This window comes from Petaurus breviceps, unplaced genomic scaffold (assembly GCF_028583685.1).
Source record: "Petaurus breviceps papuanus isolate PSGF00001 unplaced genomic scaffold, PetGlider_PUasm1.0 185, whole genome shotgun sequence".
Lineage (NCBI taxonomy): Eukaryota > Metazoa > Chordata > Mammalia > Diprotodontia > Petauridae > Petaurus > Petaurus breviceps.
This window is the reverse complement of record NW_027185797.1, coordinates 25,043,270-25,059,190: the sequence shown is the minus strand read 5'-3', so window position 1 is coordinate 25,059,190 and position 15,921 is coordinate 25,043,270. Positions and strand designations below refer to the sequence as shown.

General features: G+C 49.5%; 1 protein-coding gene across 1 annotated transcript in view; it reads left to right on the top strand.

Moving 5' to 3' along the window:
• The window catches only part of SNRK (SNF related kinase), a 54,861-nt gene extending 38,940 nt beyond the window's left edge, over window positions 1-15,921 (top strand). The window contains exons 3-6 of the mRNA XM_069088606.1: window positions 2,671-2,812; window positions 5,632-5,844; window positions 6,781-6,915; window positions 12,069-15,921. Coding sequence (XP_068944707.1) covers window positions 2,671-2,812; window positions 5,632-5,844; window positions 6,781-6,915; window positions 12,069-13,248 — 1,670 coding nt within the window. The 3' untranslated portion in view covers window positions 13,249-15,921. The remainder of the gene's footprint in view (window positions 1-2,670; window positions 2,813-5,631; window positions 5,845-6,780; window positions 6,916-12,068) is intronic.

Genomic DNA, 15,921 nt, shown 5'->3' with positions numbered 1-15,921 from the left:
AGAGAGAGAGAGAGAAAAGGAAGGAGGGAAGAAGTCGGAGCAGGAAAGGATCCTGGAAGGCCAGCTAGGACTAGCATCAGAAAGGATAGAATTGGGCCCAGGAGAGGCCTGGCCCCCAGAGGGGAGAACAGGGGCTGCGCTGTAGACCTGCAGCTGAGAGAGCAGCCCCTCCTCTTGGTGTGTTGACTGATCACAACTCATGGTGCCCCAGGTGCTACCAGAGGATCCAACCCTAGCCCTGAGGTCAAAGCCCGTGAACAAGCTGTCATCAGAACAGCTTGTGTGATACTTCTGGAAAATAGTTGATGCCATAAAATGGCCCCCCTCCACAACCACAAGCCCAGGTGCCTCCCCTGCCTCTCCTCATCCACAGAGGGATCGCCGCAGCTCCGTGAGCCTTCTGGCCACAAGACGGCCAGAGGAGCAGTCTAGTCAAGACCCTCGGTTCCCTGGTTGGATGAAGAAGCCTTTCTTGCCTGTTCTGCTGGCATGCTGGGCTTCTGTCCTCACTCTGAGATCATCTGCCAAAATTCTCTGCTTCAGGCAGGAGCCAGCGGGTCTGTATTTGGCAAGACCAAAAAGGCTAGTGTCCTGTCCGGATGGCCGTCCCCTTGGTCTCCCAGCTCTCAGTAGGATCACTTCTCTTTGGCCATCCTGGGTTTTGTTTTTGAACTTGCCTTCCTGAGGCTGCTGTCCCATACAGGCTCCCCCTTGGAGGTCATGCCTTCTTTGCTCCAGGAGCTCCTTGGTTGCCCAGCCCCAGGTCACCTTAAAACCTAGTTGGGGATATGTGTCCCTTACATGGAATTTTAAAGGGCAGGAGGTAACACCCTGTGGAAGTTTTGTCCCAAATGCTATTAAGTTCCTTATTCTCTGGAGCAAATGTTCACTCTCCTTCCTTCTATAACTTTTTTTTGCCTTTTTTTCTTTCTTCTTTCTTGTCTGTGTCTATCCCCTCCCTATGGGGGGTCCTAGTTGTTGCGGTCACTCCTAGGCCTGCTGTCATGGAAGCTTTGATGTGCTCTGTTTTTCACCTGGCTTGGTTGGCCCCTCCTTAGGCAGCCTGGTGGCCCCCTACACTCAGGGGTTCGCCATATGGACACCAGACACCCGATTGCCACCAGCCTTACCTGTGACCACAGTCCTCAGCCTCCCTCAGGAGGAGGGCTTACCTCCAGTAGGGTCTCCCTCTTTGTGACGAATGCCTGTGTGCTTGGCACTTTGCTAAGAACTGTGGGTCACCGAAGGAGAAATGAGCCGAGGCCCCTGTGCTGGGGGAGCTCATAGTGGCATCACTGGTCTGGGGTGACGTGCACTAGATTTGGAGTCCAAGGACCCGAGATCAAGTCCTGGCTTTGCCGCTTCCTTCCTTGTGTGGCCTTGGAAAAATGCGAGCACCAAACTAGATGCCCTTCTGAAAGCCGATCTAGCTGAGGATGATCCTGGGCTGATGCAGTAAAGTCCTAGGTTGTAGAAGACGGACAGTGAGAGCTGTCATTGGGATGGCTGCAAGCCTGAGCAGCCTTGGCGTGCTCATTACATAGGCTCCTCCTGAGGGCTTAGTGTGAAAGCTGCTGTGGAGGGTGGCCTTGGTGGGAGGATGGCGGGGCTTGGCCCTGGGCTCTGCCACCACGAAGGGGGACTCTACACTGGGAGCTCCCCACACTGATGACATGGCTCTGAGCTTGGCCACCTCCATTGGGACGCCCCTCCTTGAGGCCCCACCTCACCTCCATTCCCAAAGCCTGAGGTGATTCTCTCATGCCCATCCCCATCATTATGTCTAGTCTCAGCTCTGGTTCTGGTGACACACGCAGCTGCCAGAGGCCAGAAAGGACAAGACTGACCACTCCCCAACTTGAGACATTCTGTAGCTTTCAGTTATTTGTGGTGTCAAATACAAATCCCTCTGCTTGGCCCCTGACATCCTTGGTGGTACAGATCCAGCTGAACTTTCTTGCCATCTTTCTTGCCCTTTCTAGCCATCTCCCATCTCCATGCTCTTGCATAGTCCAGCCCTCGTGCCTGTGATGCCCTCCCTTTTCACCTTTGCCTTTGAAAATCCCTTTAGTGAGGTCCTGAAGGGCATCCCCTCCCCCACTGCCACCCTTCATGTGCCCCTGTTACTTATTCCTGGGGGATGGAACAAGCCTTTTGAGAAGACAGTGTTTGGTTTTTGTCACTGCCTTCCTGGGGCCTTGCATAGTGCTTAGTACTTAGTAAACAATTGATTAATTGAGGGAGAAAAGGTACCAAGTGGCCTTGGGGGTGGGCGTGGAAGACCCTGGATACCAAGGGCCACGCTGACAGAGGGGAGGGTCAGCAGGGCCCACCTGCTGACTAGTCCCCAGGGGGTCACCTGTGTTCAAATGGACACTATTCAGGTTAGAATTATGTAAAATACAGTGATTAGTTCCATCCCCATGGAAATCAGCCATGTGAGTGTAAGTAATCCGACTGCTTCTGGGGATCCTTTATTCTCACTGCTTCAGACCTGACTGGATCATAATGTGCCTTTAGCATTTGTTATTAAGTTTTATGTTCTCTCCTAATTTTTAAAGTTGATTAATGTATTTGGAAAGTAATGTTAAATGTTTTCTGTTTCTTTAAAAAGTTCCCAAAATGAATAGCTTTCTCCTGCTCACACCATGTGACATCTGTCATTTCCAGATATATGGAGCCTGGGGGTCATTCTCTTCATGCTGGTGTGTGGGCAGCCACCCTTTCAGGAGGCCAATGACAGCGAAACCCTGACCATGATCATGGACTGCAAGTATACAGTACCTTCCCATGTATCCAGAGAGTGCAAGGAGTAAGTACCAGACAGGGCCGCTGGTCGTCAGAGCCGTGTCAGGTCCGCCCCAGGGGTGAGAGCGCAGCCATTCTGCAGATGAGCCTTGGCGTGGCCTTTAAGCCCTTGGCATTCAGCAGACCTAGCTGGCCCCTGAGTGACCAGGGCACCTTCTGGGGAAACCATGGGGCAGTTTTCTTTTCTTAGACGCCTCATCGAAGCCTTAATTTTGGGACTTGCAGAACCTAGTGCCTCATTTAAAGATGTAAATGGGTTATTGCAGACTAGTCACCATGATTACAGCTAACAGCCTTGCCTTTTCACTCTCTATAGCTAACGGCCTGAATTCCAGTGCAGGAAAGGTCCTCACTCTGCCAGGATCCTGGGTCCCTTCTCCAGATTGTAGCTGGCATGTGCCGTCATCACTCCCACATCGCGTCCTCAGGGTCTTTGCTCTTGCCCATCCCTCTTCCTTGCATTGTAGCACTCGAGGACAGTCATGCCCCACGTGGGTCGTTAGATCTTCCCCTGCTGTCACACATGTTTGACTGCTTCCGTTTTGGGCATTTAAAGGAAGGCTGTCTGATGGGCAGGGGCCAAAGAGCCTTTTGTGTGGTTTTGGTGCATTTTCTGTGTTTATTCCCAACAGAAGAATTTATAGGTCCGAGGGCATGATTATTTTTGTAATCACTTTATTCTCTTGCTTGAGGAATCATTCATTCCTATTGGGATTGACAGGATCCCCCCCCTCCCCCCCCGCCCAGTGTAAACATGGGCTGTGTTCTAAAAGTTCATTTCATTGGGCATTTGGGAACTGAACATCTTGTGCATCAGGGGAAACAGAGTCATGTAAAGCTGTGTCTCAGTTAGCAACAGATGCACCATTGTGGTTTTAATCCTAACTCTGCTTCTTCCTGCCCATGTGGCCAAAGACACACCACTGCACCTCGCAAGCCTCAACTTCCTCATCTGTAAAACCAGGGGGGTTGAACAATCAGATTTTTTAAACTGATACATTTTGATATGTCCTACACATCCCCAACAAGCTGCTGGTTAACTCCCTACACCTAGTTAGCTGCACTGCACTAAACATGGGGGATACAAAAGGAGGGAGAAGGCGGTGCCAGGCCTCAGAGCGTGCAGCCTGCCACTCCTGGAGAGGGAAGCGGGGGCCAGGGGGGGCCCACTCCACCATGTCAGCCCCAGTTTAAGGCATTTTCTGGCCATTCAGAGCTGCCTTCACTTCACTAGTTGCTCTGCTCTGTCTAGTGCTTTAGGTCCTGCTTTCTTCCCTCCACCTGGACTGGCCATGCCTGCAAGCTCTAGCTCAGAGGTGTTCAAACTTATTTGGCCTTCTGCCCCCTTTAAAAAAAAAGTTACTCAGCCCTCCCCTGGAAATCTACTTTCTTTAACCCTTTAATGGTTTTAAAAATTTGTCATTTAAAAAAATATATGATTTTTTTAAAATGATTCATTTTAACTTTAATAATTAATTGTAAATTTGTGGGTTATTTCCTGCATTGAAATTTTGATAATGCAATTTTGCATTATGTAACCATATAGTATTGTATGGTAAAGAAGTCGTTACACTCACATATTCCTGCCCATGCGATGCAAGCTGGACTTGCCTGACATCCTCACCTGCCAACACTTGCTTTTAAGACCTTTTGGCAAACTTGGCCACTGATGGGTTGTAACCTGCATTCTGTGTGTTTATTTGGAAAATAATGTGATCATTACAACTTTAACTGTTACCCAACAGATGAAACATGTATAAATGGTTTTTCAAAATGTTCTTATCTTCTCTTTTCTTATGCTTCCACCACCCCTTTATTTTTATTCAATGCCCCCCAATTGCACCTGAGGCTACTATCACACACACACCCCACCATCATTCCAGTGTCCCCCCCAGGGGGCGGTATCTCCCACTTTGGGCACCTATGACTAAGTATTCTAGTGTGGCCATTGTGGGCTGACCTGGGGCCTGTCTGCCATTGAGAGCATTGCTTCCGGACTGAGCCAGTGTGGAGAAGCCTCTCCTACATCTCTGCTTTCACCCCACTGTCTGTCCAGAGACTGTGGCAAGGCGGGGCTGGGGAGTAGCACAGCCTGCCTGTGTCACCCATCACAGTACTGTGATCACCCATCACAGGCTGGATGTTTACCACACCTGTGAGTGTCTCATCACAGGCTCCTCTTGGGATGAAATCACGGGAAGTTTACAGTGCTGCTTTTTGGGTCATTCTTCCGTGAATGTGTCATGCTCTAGAAAGCTTTATTGTGGCCCTCCTCTTGGCTCAGTCAGGTTTGGACCATCATGAGGCTTGGACCACAGATGCAGGGAGGGACTCTGTGCACCTTATCCAAGGGCCAACCTGGCCTAGAAGGCCACCACAGGAATTCGTGTGGAGGTGTGGCTGTCTGCTCTGGCAGAGGGGGCTTATGAAATCTCCGATCTTTGGTGCAATGCATGGATTTAGCTTTGTATTTGATTCTGAAGCAAAACCAAAAATTAAAATGGGAGTTGCCCAAGTACCACATGCGTCCTTCCTCCTCAGCTGATGGCCCCAACTGGGTTTAATGAGCCACAGTAGAAATGTGGCCAGAAAGCATTTTTTTAAAAAACAGTCTAGTATTATTTTGATACGTTGAGTTAATTGCTGGTTTTCAGAGACTGTTGTGTGGGTGTGTTTGGGTGTGCCAGATAAGTTCTGGCTTTCCATTTCTGCTTCCACTCACTCCCCCCTTGCTCAGTGTTGGGGACGAGGTAGAATTGATAGACAAACCCCCCTCCATCCCCCCCGCTGGCATCTGGTCTAAGCGATCCCGTCCTTTTCCAGCCTGATTACTCGGATGCTGCAGAGGGACCCAAAGCGGAGAGCCTCCCTGGAGGAGATCGAGACACACCCCTGGCTCCAAGGCGTAGACCCGTCTCCAGCCACCAAGTACAACATCCCTCTGGTCTCGTATAAGAACCTGTCCGAGGAAGAGCACAACAGCATCATCCAGCGCATGGTTCTTGGTGACATAGCCGACCGAGAGAGCATCGTCGAGTAAGTACGATGGGAGGCTGTGGGGAGCAGCGGTCCCCGCAGGCCCCGGCCAGTCTGTGAGCCTGTTAGTGACACTGAGAAAATGGTGGCCTTTGCATTGGTCTGGGTGGGTCACGGTTCTAGGCTATTCTTGTCCGCCCGAATCTGCCTCATATTTTTAGATGATACAGTAGTTTTCCTTCATAGAAAACAGTACAAGATAATTCTCTTTCTTACTTCACTGTACACATTCCCAGTATAGCCCTATTCACCAATCATCGTGTTTCAGACAATTTAAGTCTGCTGATTCCTGTTGAATACAGGTAGAAATTTGGCTGAGAATTTCTTTTTTTTTTTTTTAAAGCAGTTGGGGTTAAGTAACTTGCTCAAGGTTACACGGCCAGTTATTTCTGGGTGTGGTGCTAAGTATCTGAGGCCAGGATTCAATCCCCAGGTCATCCTGACACTGGGGCCGGTGTTCTTACTCGCTGAGCCACCTGGCTGCCCCTGGCTGAGAATTTCTGATTCCTTTTGTGAGTCGGGTGCAGGAAGAAAGGTCTCCAGAGAGGCGGGGTAATGACGGTGTTGGTGGGCCTGGGGCAGGAAAACTCTGGGACAGCTTTGATCAAGCCCCTTGTGCTGACCCTTCCAGAGGAAGCAGGTCACACATCTGCCCCCAGCACTGGGCAGCCCCTCACATCTGCCCCCAGTGCTGGGCGGCCCCTCACATCTGCCCCTGGCGCTGGGCGGCCCCTCACATCTGCCCCCGGCGCTTGGCAGCCCCTCACATCTGCCCCCGGCGCTGGGCGGCCCCTCACGTATCTGGCCTTCCCTCTTTGGGAGGTCATCTTCCTGGGCAGCAGCTTCCCCTCCCCAGTGACCTCTGGCCTTTCGGCCTCCCCTTCAAAAGGGCCCAGCCTGACCCCTGTGCCTTCCCTTTGATCCACCCACTTGTAGAGCTCTGGAGACCAACAAGTACAATCACATCACGGCCACCTACTTCCTCCTGGCCGAGAGGATCCTGAGAGAAAAGCAAGAGAAGGAGATACAGACGAGGTCGGCGAGCCCCAGTAACATCAAAGCACAGTTCAGGTAATGAGGTGGGGAGGGAAGGGCCCGTTCCTGCTGCCCACCAGCCGGGCAGGACCAAGCGAGACCACTGTGGCCTGGCCCCCACCGTCCCGGCCCCTTTGGCACTGCTGGGCAGGGGTTGGGCAAGCCCGCCAAGGCACCCCTACCCCAGCTTCTAGAGTGGCCTAGCAGCCTGTGAGGAACTTGGTAGTGATCCTAGGCCTAGCAATGCTTAGAGCGTTGACAAAGCACTTCTAAGTGCCAGGCTAAGCTGAGCCAAGCACTTTACTTACGTGATCCTCCCCATTTGATAGATGTGGAAACTGAGGCCGACCGATATGAAGTGGATTGCCTGAGGTCACAATTATTCAAGTGTTCAGGAAAGGTCTGAATCTGGTTTTCCTGACCCCAGACCCTCAGTTGTCTCAGTTGTGAAAGACTCTTAACTTAGAAATTCTAGATTTGTAATTCAGGAGGCAGTTTGCATTCACCTTCATTTTGCTGCAGTTTCTTGGTCATCACAGCCTGTGGGCAAAGGCCCCTCCCATGTGGGAAGTAGCCCCTCCCTGGGGGGGGGGGGAGGCGTCCCTGTTTTCTCTAACTACTCCCACTTTTTTCTTCTGTCCAGCCCTGTGACCCAGGAAAGTGACTCCATCATGGTTTCCTCCACCAGTCAGGGAACATGGGGAGCATAGTTTCTGGGAGGCTCTGAGCACTGGCTACATTTTCCACATACTTTGTAATTCCAGGGGCTCAGTGGCAGAGACCCTGAGGACGTGGCCAGGACAGTGGGAAGGCCAATAGAAGAGGGACTGAGGGACTCCTCCAAGCAGGGGGCCCATTTCAGGCATTACTTTTTACACATGTACACACTTTTAATGCCCCCAAATCATGCTTTCTATGGCACATAGGTATTTATTTTGTGATTAGTCAAGTTATATGCAGTACTGTGGAAGCTTCAAGATCCCAAGGGGAGCATTTTCCAGACTTTGCCTTGAGTACACGCAGGCCTTATTTCCATTTCTCCTCAATGAGATTCATTAGTTAAAGAGGCTCACTTTCTGCCTTCATATTTTATCAAGGCTTTGGGGATAGGGGAGCAGGGTGAGGAGGAGGAAGTTGGGATAGTTCCCTTTCTCCCTCAGTCAGAAGGCCACACAAACAAAACAGTTTTGAAAATTAGATGTTGGATGTAATACACACACACACACATATACTTTAAAAGAAAAGTAAGCTTTAAATAATATAGATTTCCAGTTTCATGCATTTCCACTTTTTCATTTCTTATATTCCACAATGTAAATTAAATACTTACTTCATTTGGTATGTTTACTTCAGAATGTTTTTTTTAAATGGAAAAAAATCATTAAAACTCTATGGTCTGTGGAGGTGTGTAGTTTTTTAGATAATAACTATAGAGCATGGTACTAAATGAATGAAAAGCAATATATTAAGAACATCCTCTGCTAGATTGTGATCCAGATACTAAAGTGAGGAAGAAACAACATTATCTTAGGGGTTGCTATTGAAATCAATCTAATCTGTCAACATTTGTTAAGCACCTACTATGTGCCAGGTGCTGAAGAGCTCACAGTCTAATGGGGGAAACAACATTCAAGCAAATATATACAAAGCAAGCTATATACAGGATAAATTGGAAATAATTAAAAGAGGGAAGGTACTAGAATTAAGAGGGGTTGGGGAAGGTTTCCTATAGAAAGTGGAATTTTAGTTGTGACTTAAAGACAGGGAAAGAATTCACTTTAGTGGTTGAATGGAGTATGGACTGGAGTGGGGAGAGACTTTAGGTCAGTAGACCCCACCTGCAGACTGTTGCAGTAGTCCAGGTGTGAGGTGATGAGGGCCTGCCCCAGAGGGGGGACTTGTCAGAGGAGAGAATGGGGCACCTTTAAGAGGTGCTGCAGAGGTAAAATTGAAGAGAGATGTTGCAGAGGTGAAATTGAAGAGAGATGTTGCAGAGGTGAAGTTGAAGAGAGATGCTGCAGAGGTGAAATTGAAGAGAGATGTTGCAGAGGTGAAGTTGAAGAGAGATGTTGCAGAGGTGAAGTTGAAGAGAGATGCTGCCGAGGTGAAGTTGAAGAGAGATGTTGCAGAGGTGAAGTTGAAGAGAGATGCTGCAGAGGTGAAATTGAAGAGAGATGTTGCAGAGGTGAAATTGAAGAGAGATGTTGCAGAGGTGAAATTGATGAGAGATGCTGCAGAGGTGAAATTGACAGACCTTGGCCACAGTCTGGATGTATGGGGTGGCGGTGGGGGTGTGAGAGAGAGGGAGGAATCCAGAATGACCCCTAGGTTGTAAACCTGGGGGACTGGGAAGATGGTGGTGCACTCTACAGTAATAGGGGAGGTAGGAGCCTGGAGGGTTTAGAGGTCTGTGATAAAGAGGTCTGTGTTGGACAAGAGCAAATTAATATTACAGAACCTTAAGCCTTGGTAGCTTATTTCTTGGGCAAGCATTGAGGAGGGTTTGAAGCAGCTTCTGCTCCCTCTTGAGGTCCGAAGTTCTTAGGTCGAGTGGAGAGGTGATTTCAGTTAGTCTTACTCATATATTAGAGAGATTTTGTGGAATGAAAAACTAAAGCCCGTTTCTCTTCTCTGTTCAGAATACTTGGCATTCTTTCGTCCATTGTGAGGATCTTTTGGAGAGGTCAGGGTGAAACTTGTCTGAGTCAGAGCCTCAACATTTCACTGGTAAAAAAAGAACATTTGAGTCAATTCATATGGTGAAGGTGCTTGAGTGGAATTTAGATATACCAGAGACTTCTTTAGCAAAACAATTTAAATATACTTTCTTTGGAAGTTCTTCCCACTGACCAGAGAGGTAAGTGAATCACAGTGTTTTTATCCAGTCAGTCATAGCAGTGACTTTTGTGTCTGACTCAGGAGCCCACAGTAGCTACACACAGTTCACGGCAGCATGTATGTGTTTAAATGTTCTAGAAAAGGTCCTGGGAGGTGTCTTTCTCTTCTGGAGATCAGGACCCTGCAGTAGTAGGCTTTGTTCTTTGGCTTAGGTGTGAGAACACAGATTCCTAATACAGTCACTGCTATTCTCTCTTTTGGGGTCAGATTGATTCCTGTCCCTGGACTAATGATCCTGTTAGGGAAGGGGCCGCTGGAGAGGGGCGCGTCGGAGCCCAAGCAGGGGCCCAAGGCTGCTCTGCTCATACCCACCTGCACATCTTTCCTTTCACTTTGTCAGGGTCCATATTTGCGGTTTGGAATTACCCGTATTACAATGGTATAAAGTCATTTCTGTCACAAAGTCCATAATTTCATTGGAGTAGGTGCTTTCTCCATCATTGCAGACCCCAAAGGCATAAGATGTTGCTTGTCTGTGGCTGTGCCCACATCCTTCCATTACCAGGGGCCAGGGGCCATAGTGAGGTTCTTCTCATTTCAGGCCAGAGCCAGAAGTGGTTGAGTCCTTCAGGCAGCTGCAGTTATTCTCCCCATTTTATAGACGAGGAAGTAGGCAGGGACCTGTGAGGGTCATCCCACAGCCACTGGACCTTGTTTTAGCTGGGCTGGCACCATCTTGAGGGGCATCAGAAGGACCTTAGTAGAGGAGCAAGAAAGATATTTGAAAATAAGATGTCCTCATAATTATTAAAAAGTTACCTTTCATGTAACACCAGAATTTAGTGCTTCAAACACCGTTTTGGAATGTGTGTATATGTGTAAGTGTGTCTGAGTGTATTGTGTACTGTGTGTATGCATTGTATGAGTGCACATGTATGTGTGTGTATGTGTACACACATACATGTCTAATGAGGTCTTTGCGTTAGATTTCCTAATTGATGGAGAATTAGATTGAACAGACATTGATAGCAGTGACTGCAGGGCCCAGGGAGGGGAGGCCCTCTCTCTGATTACAGCCCCCTCCCCGCCCCCATTCTATGGTCTGAAAGTGGGATGAGTCATTATTGGCCCTTCCAGAGGAGGATGTTGGAGGCCTATCTGGAGGAAGTAGCTGCTGAGGTTCTGAGGCCAGCCAGGGGAGTGGTGTGGGCAGTTCCCCAGCGGGGAGCTCTCCACCACTTTCAGTGCCTATTTTTGCAAAGATTCACTTATTCTCCTGTTACAAGTGGCCATGGTTTTGACATGCCCAAGTCAGGCAGGGTCTGGCATCTGCCCAGAAGGGAAGGACCAGCAGAGCCTGGGCTCCAGAAGGGGGAGGATGCCTTCCATGTTCACTGGGAACTCTAAAACCCATTTTTAACACTGAGCCACCATAGATTGCTATGTTTTTAATTATTAGGGAAACAGGCTTTTCCGCATGCAAATAGAAATGCATTTCTTTCTCTGGCTTAGAAGCTTTAAACGTGAGGTTAACAGTGCCATAAAAGAGACTTAATCCTTGAGTGCTGGAGAGCCCAGGCTGCTGACGTCGGGTGGGACTCTTGGTGAGGCTGCTGCCCACAAGTGGAGCAGGGGAGGGGCAAGTCCAGCTCTGCGCGTGGCGCTGGTCCCTGCTGGACTCCGCAAACCCAGGGGCTTCTTCTCTGCCTTCGCTGTCTTGGATGATTTCTTCCCTCAGGCTCAATGCCCATCATTCCCATTTTACAGGTGAGGAAAAGGAGGCCGAGAAAGGTTAAGCAGCTTACCCAGGGCGACGTGGATGGCAGCATCTGAGGCAGGATTTGAACTCAGATCTTTCTTACTCTGAAATCTAATGCTTTTCTACCACCCTCCTCTGGCCTTGGCGTCTGTGTGTCATGCCCACCCTCCAGGCCCCTTGCCTTGCAGGGCCCGGCTCACATGTAAAAGGGTCTCCTGGCCCTTCTCAGGCAGAGCTGATGGATTGATTAGCTGCACTAAGCCAGTGAATGTGCAGCCAGTTGTGTGGGCTGTGTTTGAGGGCCACATGTGTGGGACATTTCTGTGGAGGAGCTCAGTTCCCCGGGGCATTCTGAGTCAGGGTGGAATCTTTGTCTTTTCCTCATGGCTCCAAAGGCAGTGTGGAAAAAGGGTCCATCTGAGCCAGCCTGCAGCCTGACAAGGTCTTTGTGTCCTGCCCACAGCCTGCCCTCCCCAGGCCGCTGAAGGATCCCAGGGCCGTGGCCATGTCACCTGCTCTCAGTGATCTCTGGTGCTTTCTGGATGTCTTCACTTAACTAAATCATTTCCTCTCTGTCTCATTTCTAATATAGGCAGTCGTGGCCCACAAAAATCGACGTCCCCCAGGACCTCGAAGACGACCTCACAGCATCTCCGCTGTCCCACGCCCCCGTCCCTCAGTCCCCTGCGCGCACGGCCGAGAACGTCCTCAATGGCCACAGGAACAAAGCCGTCGGGGACGCAGTGGCAAAGAAGGATGACCTCCCAGAGCTGGCAGGGCCCACGCTGTCCGTCGTTCCGTCTGTGAGCCTCAAGCCCACCACAAGTGGCCGCAAATGTCTGTTCCGCGTGGAGGAAGACGAGGAAGAGGATGAAGAGGACAAGAAGCCCACGAACCTCTCCACCCAGGTGGTCCTGCGTCGGAAGCCGTCAGTCACCAACCGCCTGACTTCTCGCAAGAGCGCGCCAGTGCTGAACCAGATCTTCGAGGAGGGCGAGTCAGAGGACGAGTTCGACATGGACGAGAACCTGCCGCCCAAACTGAGCAGGCTCAAGATGAACATCGCGTCCCCGGGCACCGTGCACAAGCGCTACCACCGGCGGAAGAGCCAGGGCCGCGGCTCGAGCTGCAGCAGCTCAGAGACGAGCGACGACGATTCCGAGAGCCGCCGGCGGCTGGACAAGGACAGCGGCTTCACCTACTCCTGGCACCGCCGCGACAGCAGCGAAGGGCCGCCGGGCAGCCAGGGCGACGGCGGCGGCCAGAGCAGGCCGGCCAACGGCAGCCGCGGCCCGGACGAGGCCAGCCCCGAAGGCGGCGGCCAGGGCGGGGGCAGCCCCTCGGGCAGCACCGGGGGTGGTGGCACCAGCCCCTCGGGTACCACGCGCCGGTGCGCAGGCCCCGGCGAGCTGGTGGAGAGCCTGAAGCTCATGAGCCTGTGCCTGGGAGCGCAGATCCGTGGCAGCGCCGGCTGCATCCTCGACCCCCAGAGCGCGTGGGCCTTTTCCAGCGTGAGAGTCCAGGAGAAATCTGCCTGGAGAATGTGCGTGGGCTCAGCCGGCCCAGCCCCAGCCGGACCGCGCGTCAAATTGTTCTCTGACCGCATGGCGGGCCCAGCTGAAGGGCTCGACCCGGTGAAGAGCAAGAACTTGAAAAACAGCGTCTTACAACTACCTCTGTGTGAAAAAACCATCTCAGTGAACATCCAGCGCGGCCCCAAGGAGGGCCTGCTCTGCGCTTCCAGCCCCGCCAGCTGCTGCCATGTCATCTGAAGGGGGCTCCTTCCGCTATGCGCTGGCTCTGCCACCATTCCCTCTCTCCTTCCTTCCTTCCTTTCTCTTTCCCTCCCTCTTTCTCTCCTCTCCTTCCCCCTCTTCTTCTTTCCTTCCTTCCCTCCTTACTGTTCAGAGCTGTGAACGACCCCCTCTTCTCTCACTGTACCCCTGTGGTTGTCTCAGTCCTTTGCCATGGGCTTTTGAGCAGTTATCTATCCCATTTCCATTTGTGTGCTCAGTGAGATGACAATGCATGGTCTTTGTGCATGCTGCTAGACGCGACACTTTTTTTTCCCCGCTGAATAGTCTTATTTCATGGTGTAATTTCTACATTTATAATTTTAATATGGAAGGTCCAGATTAAATTAAAATGTGTGTCTGGAGCCTACCTGTAAATGGAGCACTTAGAAATTTCCTGTTCTGCACTTATAATCTAGAGAGAAAAAAGCTTTTGTTTCTTCGTGAAAATGTTCCTTCCTGTTCCGACCTTCTGTGATATCAGAACTATGGGCTACGTGGCCTACGCTCTTTTGTGTCTGAACTAGAACCAAAGCAATAATGATGGGATGCCCAGAACTCAGAGGGACACGAGCTCCAGGGGCCTGGTGCAGGCCTTCCTGGTGGCAGAGGGAGGCCCACCCACCCCTGTTGTCTTAAGCTCTGGCCTGCATCCGGTCGGGACTTTGAAGCCGTAAGAGGACCTCGGCTTCCTAGGAGCTGAGACCGAGCTCCCAGACTGGCAAGGCAGCTCCCTCCCCCAGTCGTGTGTCATTGCTACAGGCAGACAATCTTATTTTCTAATATGATGATAATTGATGAAAGTCTTAGCTACAGGTAGAGACTTGTCCCTGGCAGAACAGAAATCCATAAATTGTGTGAGTTTGAACCTCTCCCAGGGTTTCCCTTAAGATGATGTAGATACTTGTTGTCTATAGGCCCGTAGAATGCCAGTTCAGCAAGAAATGAAAGGTTGAAACAGGGGTACATGTTTGTGTTGGAACATTAGGACAGAATTATATTTTTTTAAATTCCTCTTTGGCTCTTTGCAGGAGTTTGAAAATAGTATTGTCTTCTCTTCTGTTTCTTCTATTCCTTCATGTTCTTGAATTTAGTCCACCACAAAAATGGGCTGGTTGGAATATAGAAACCAACATGGCACGCCCATGTATGTGCACATGTACATGCATAGACACGTATGTATACACACAGATATAGACACACACCAAGATAAAGAGTAGGGGAAAAAATCCCTTTTCATATTTTTCCTCTGGGAAGCCTTCCCATTTCAGTCCCATCTCCTTGCTATAATGATAGTCACGTTCTTCTTGCTTTTGATTCTTCTCACATGCAGACCACTTTTGGTGGCGTTTTTGTTTTGTAGGACATGGCATGTTGCAGGTTCCTCTCTTGAGGAAGGGCAGAAATGTTCTCTTTGCGTGCTGGGTGCTGGGTCTTGGAAGCAGAGATTGTGACGGGGGTAGGATGGGCAGAGCACCAAAGAACAGAAGCGCTTGTGACCTTGGGTCCTGGTTGCTGTGGCCCCCCTGACTCTCTTAGTGGTTAACTCCCAGTCTCTCTACTTAGCCAAGTAGACAAACACCTCCTCTCCTTTCTAGACCTAGACTAGCTCTTAGAATTCAGTGTGATGTTTCCACATTGAAAAGCTGTGAGAATAGATGTGTGGGTGAAGCCAGAGAACATGTGTGTTTGAAACTTTTGAGCAGGGATCTTCTCAAGGGCCAGAAATAAAGCTGTGGGGCTCACCAAGGCGTGAGCGTGAGAGACGCTTACTCAAAGGGCATTGGCAATAAACTCTTTGTTGCAGCTGTCTTTTCCAAGTATTGTAAATACTTTTTTCCTGTGATTATGTACAGCCTTGGAATGGCATCTTTTAACTAACCCCTATGTATTTGGTTTCCAACGGTTTTTATATTCAGATGTATATATATATAGATGTGTATATAAAAATATATAAATATATATATAAATATATATATATATATATGGTGCTCACTTTAGAAACAGCAGTGTTGACCATTTATGCTGCAGAGCTGTGTGACAGCCTTCTTAGTTGTGGATGGTTGGTGGAACCTCTGGGCGTTCAGATGTTAGTCTGAGTGTTGTCGTCTTTTATCCATATGTTCATAAGTGAATGACTGTGCATGTGTCTGTCGTCTGTCCTGGTATGTTGTCCCATGAAAGGGAGGGAGAGAATAACCATTACATTACGATAATATTGGACCAAACTATGTACTTGCTCTAAACAGTTTCTTGTACCCCTTAAGCCGTCTTTAAAAGTTGCATAAGAGTTACAGTAGTGTATAAATTAAATATTGTGTGAGAACAATTAGTCTTGTATTTTTCTGTATGTGTGTATATATAATTATGTACCTCTAACGATTCTATCTGTATTTAAAGATGTGACAATCTTGACACCGAATTTTAAGGATAGCCGTGAAAATGAACAGATTGAGCAAAGCAGGACTGAATTCAGGATATCCCCACCAAGTGAGAGTTGCAATGTATTAAGAGGGTGCAGGAATACCAGCTGATCTGGTCAGTTGCTTCCAGCTGTCTGAATTTTTTCGTTGTGTAAACATTCACAGATGTGTGACAGAAATGGAAAAAAATCCAATTAATAAAGTAACATCCTGGTGTTCGGCACATAAA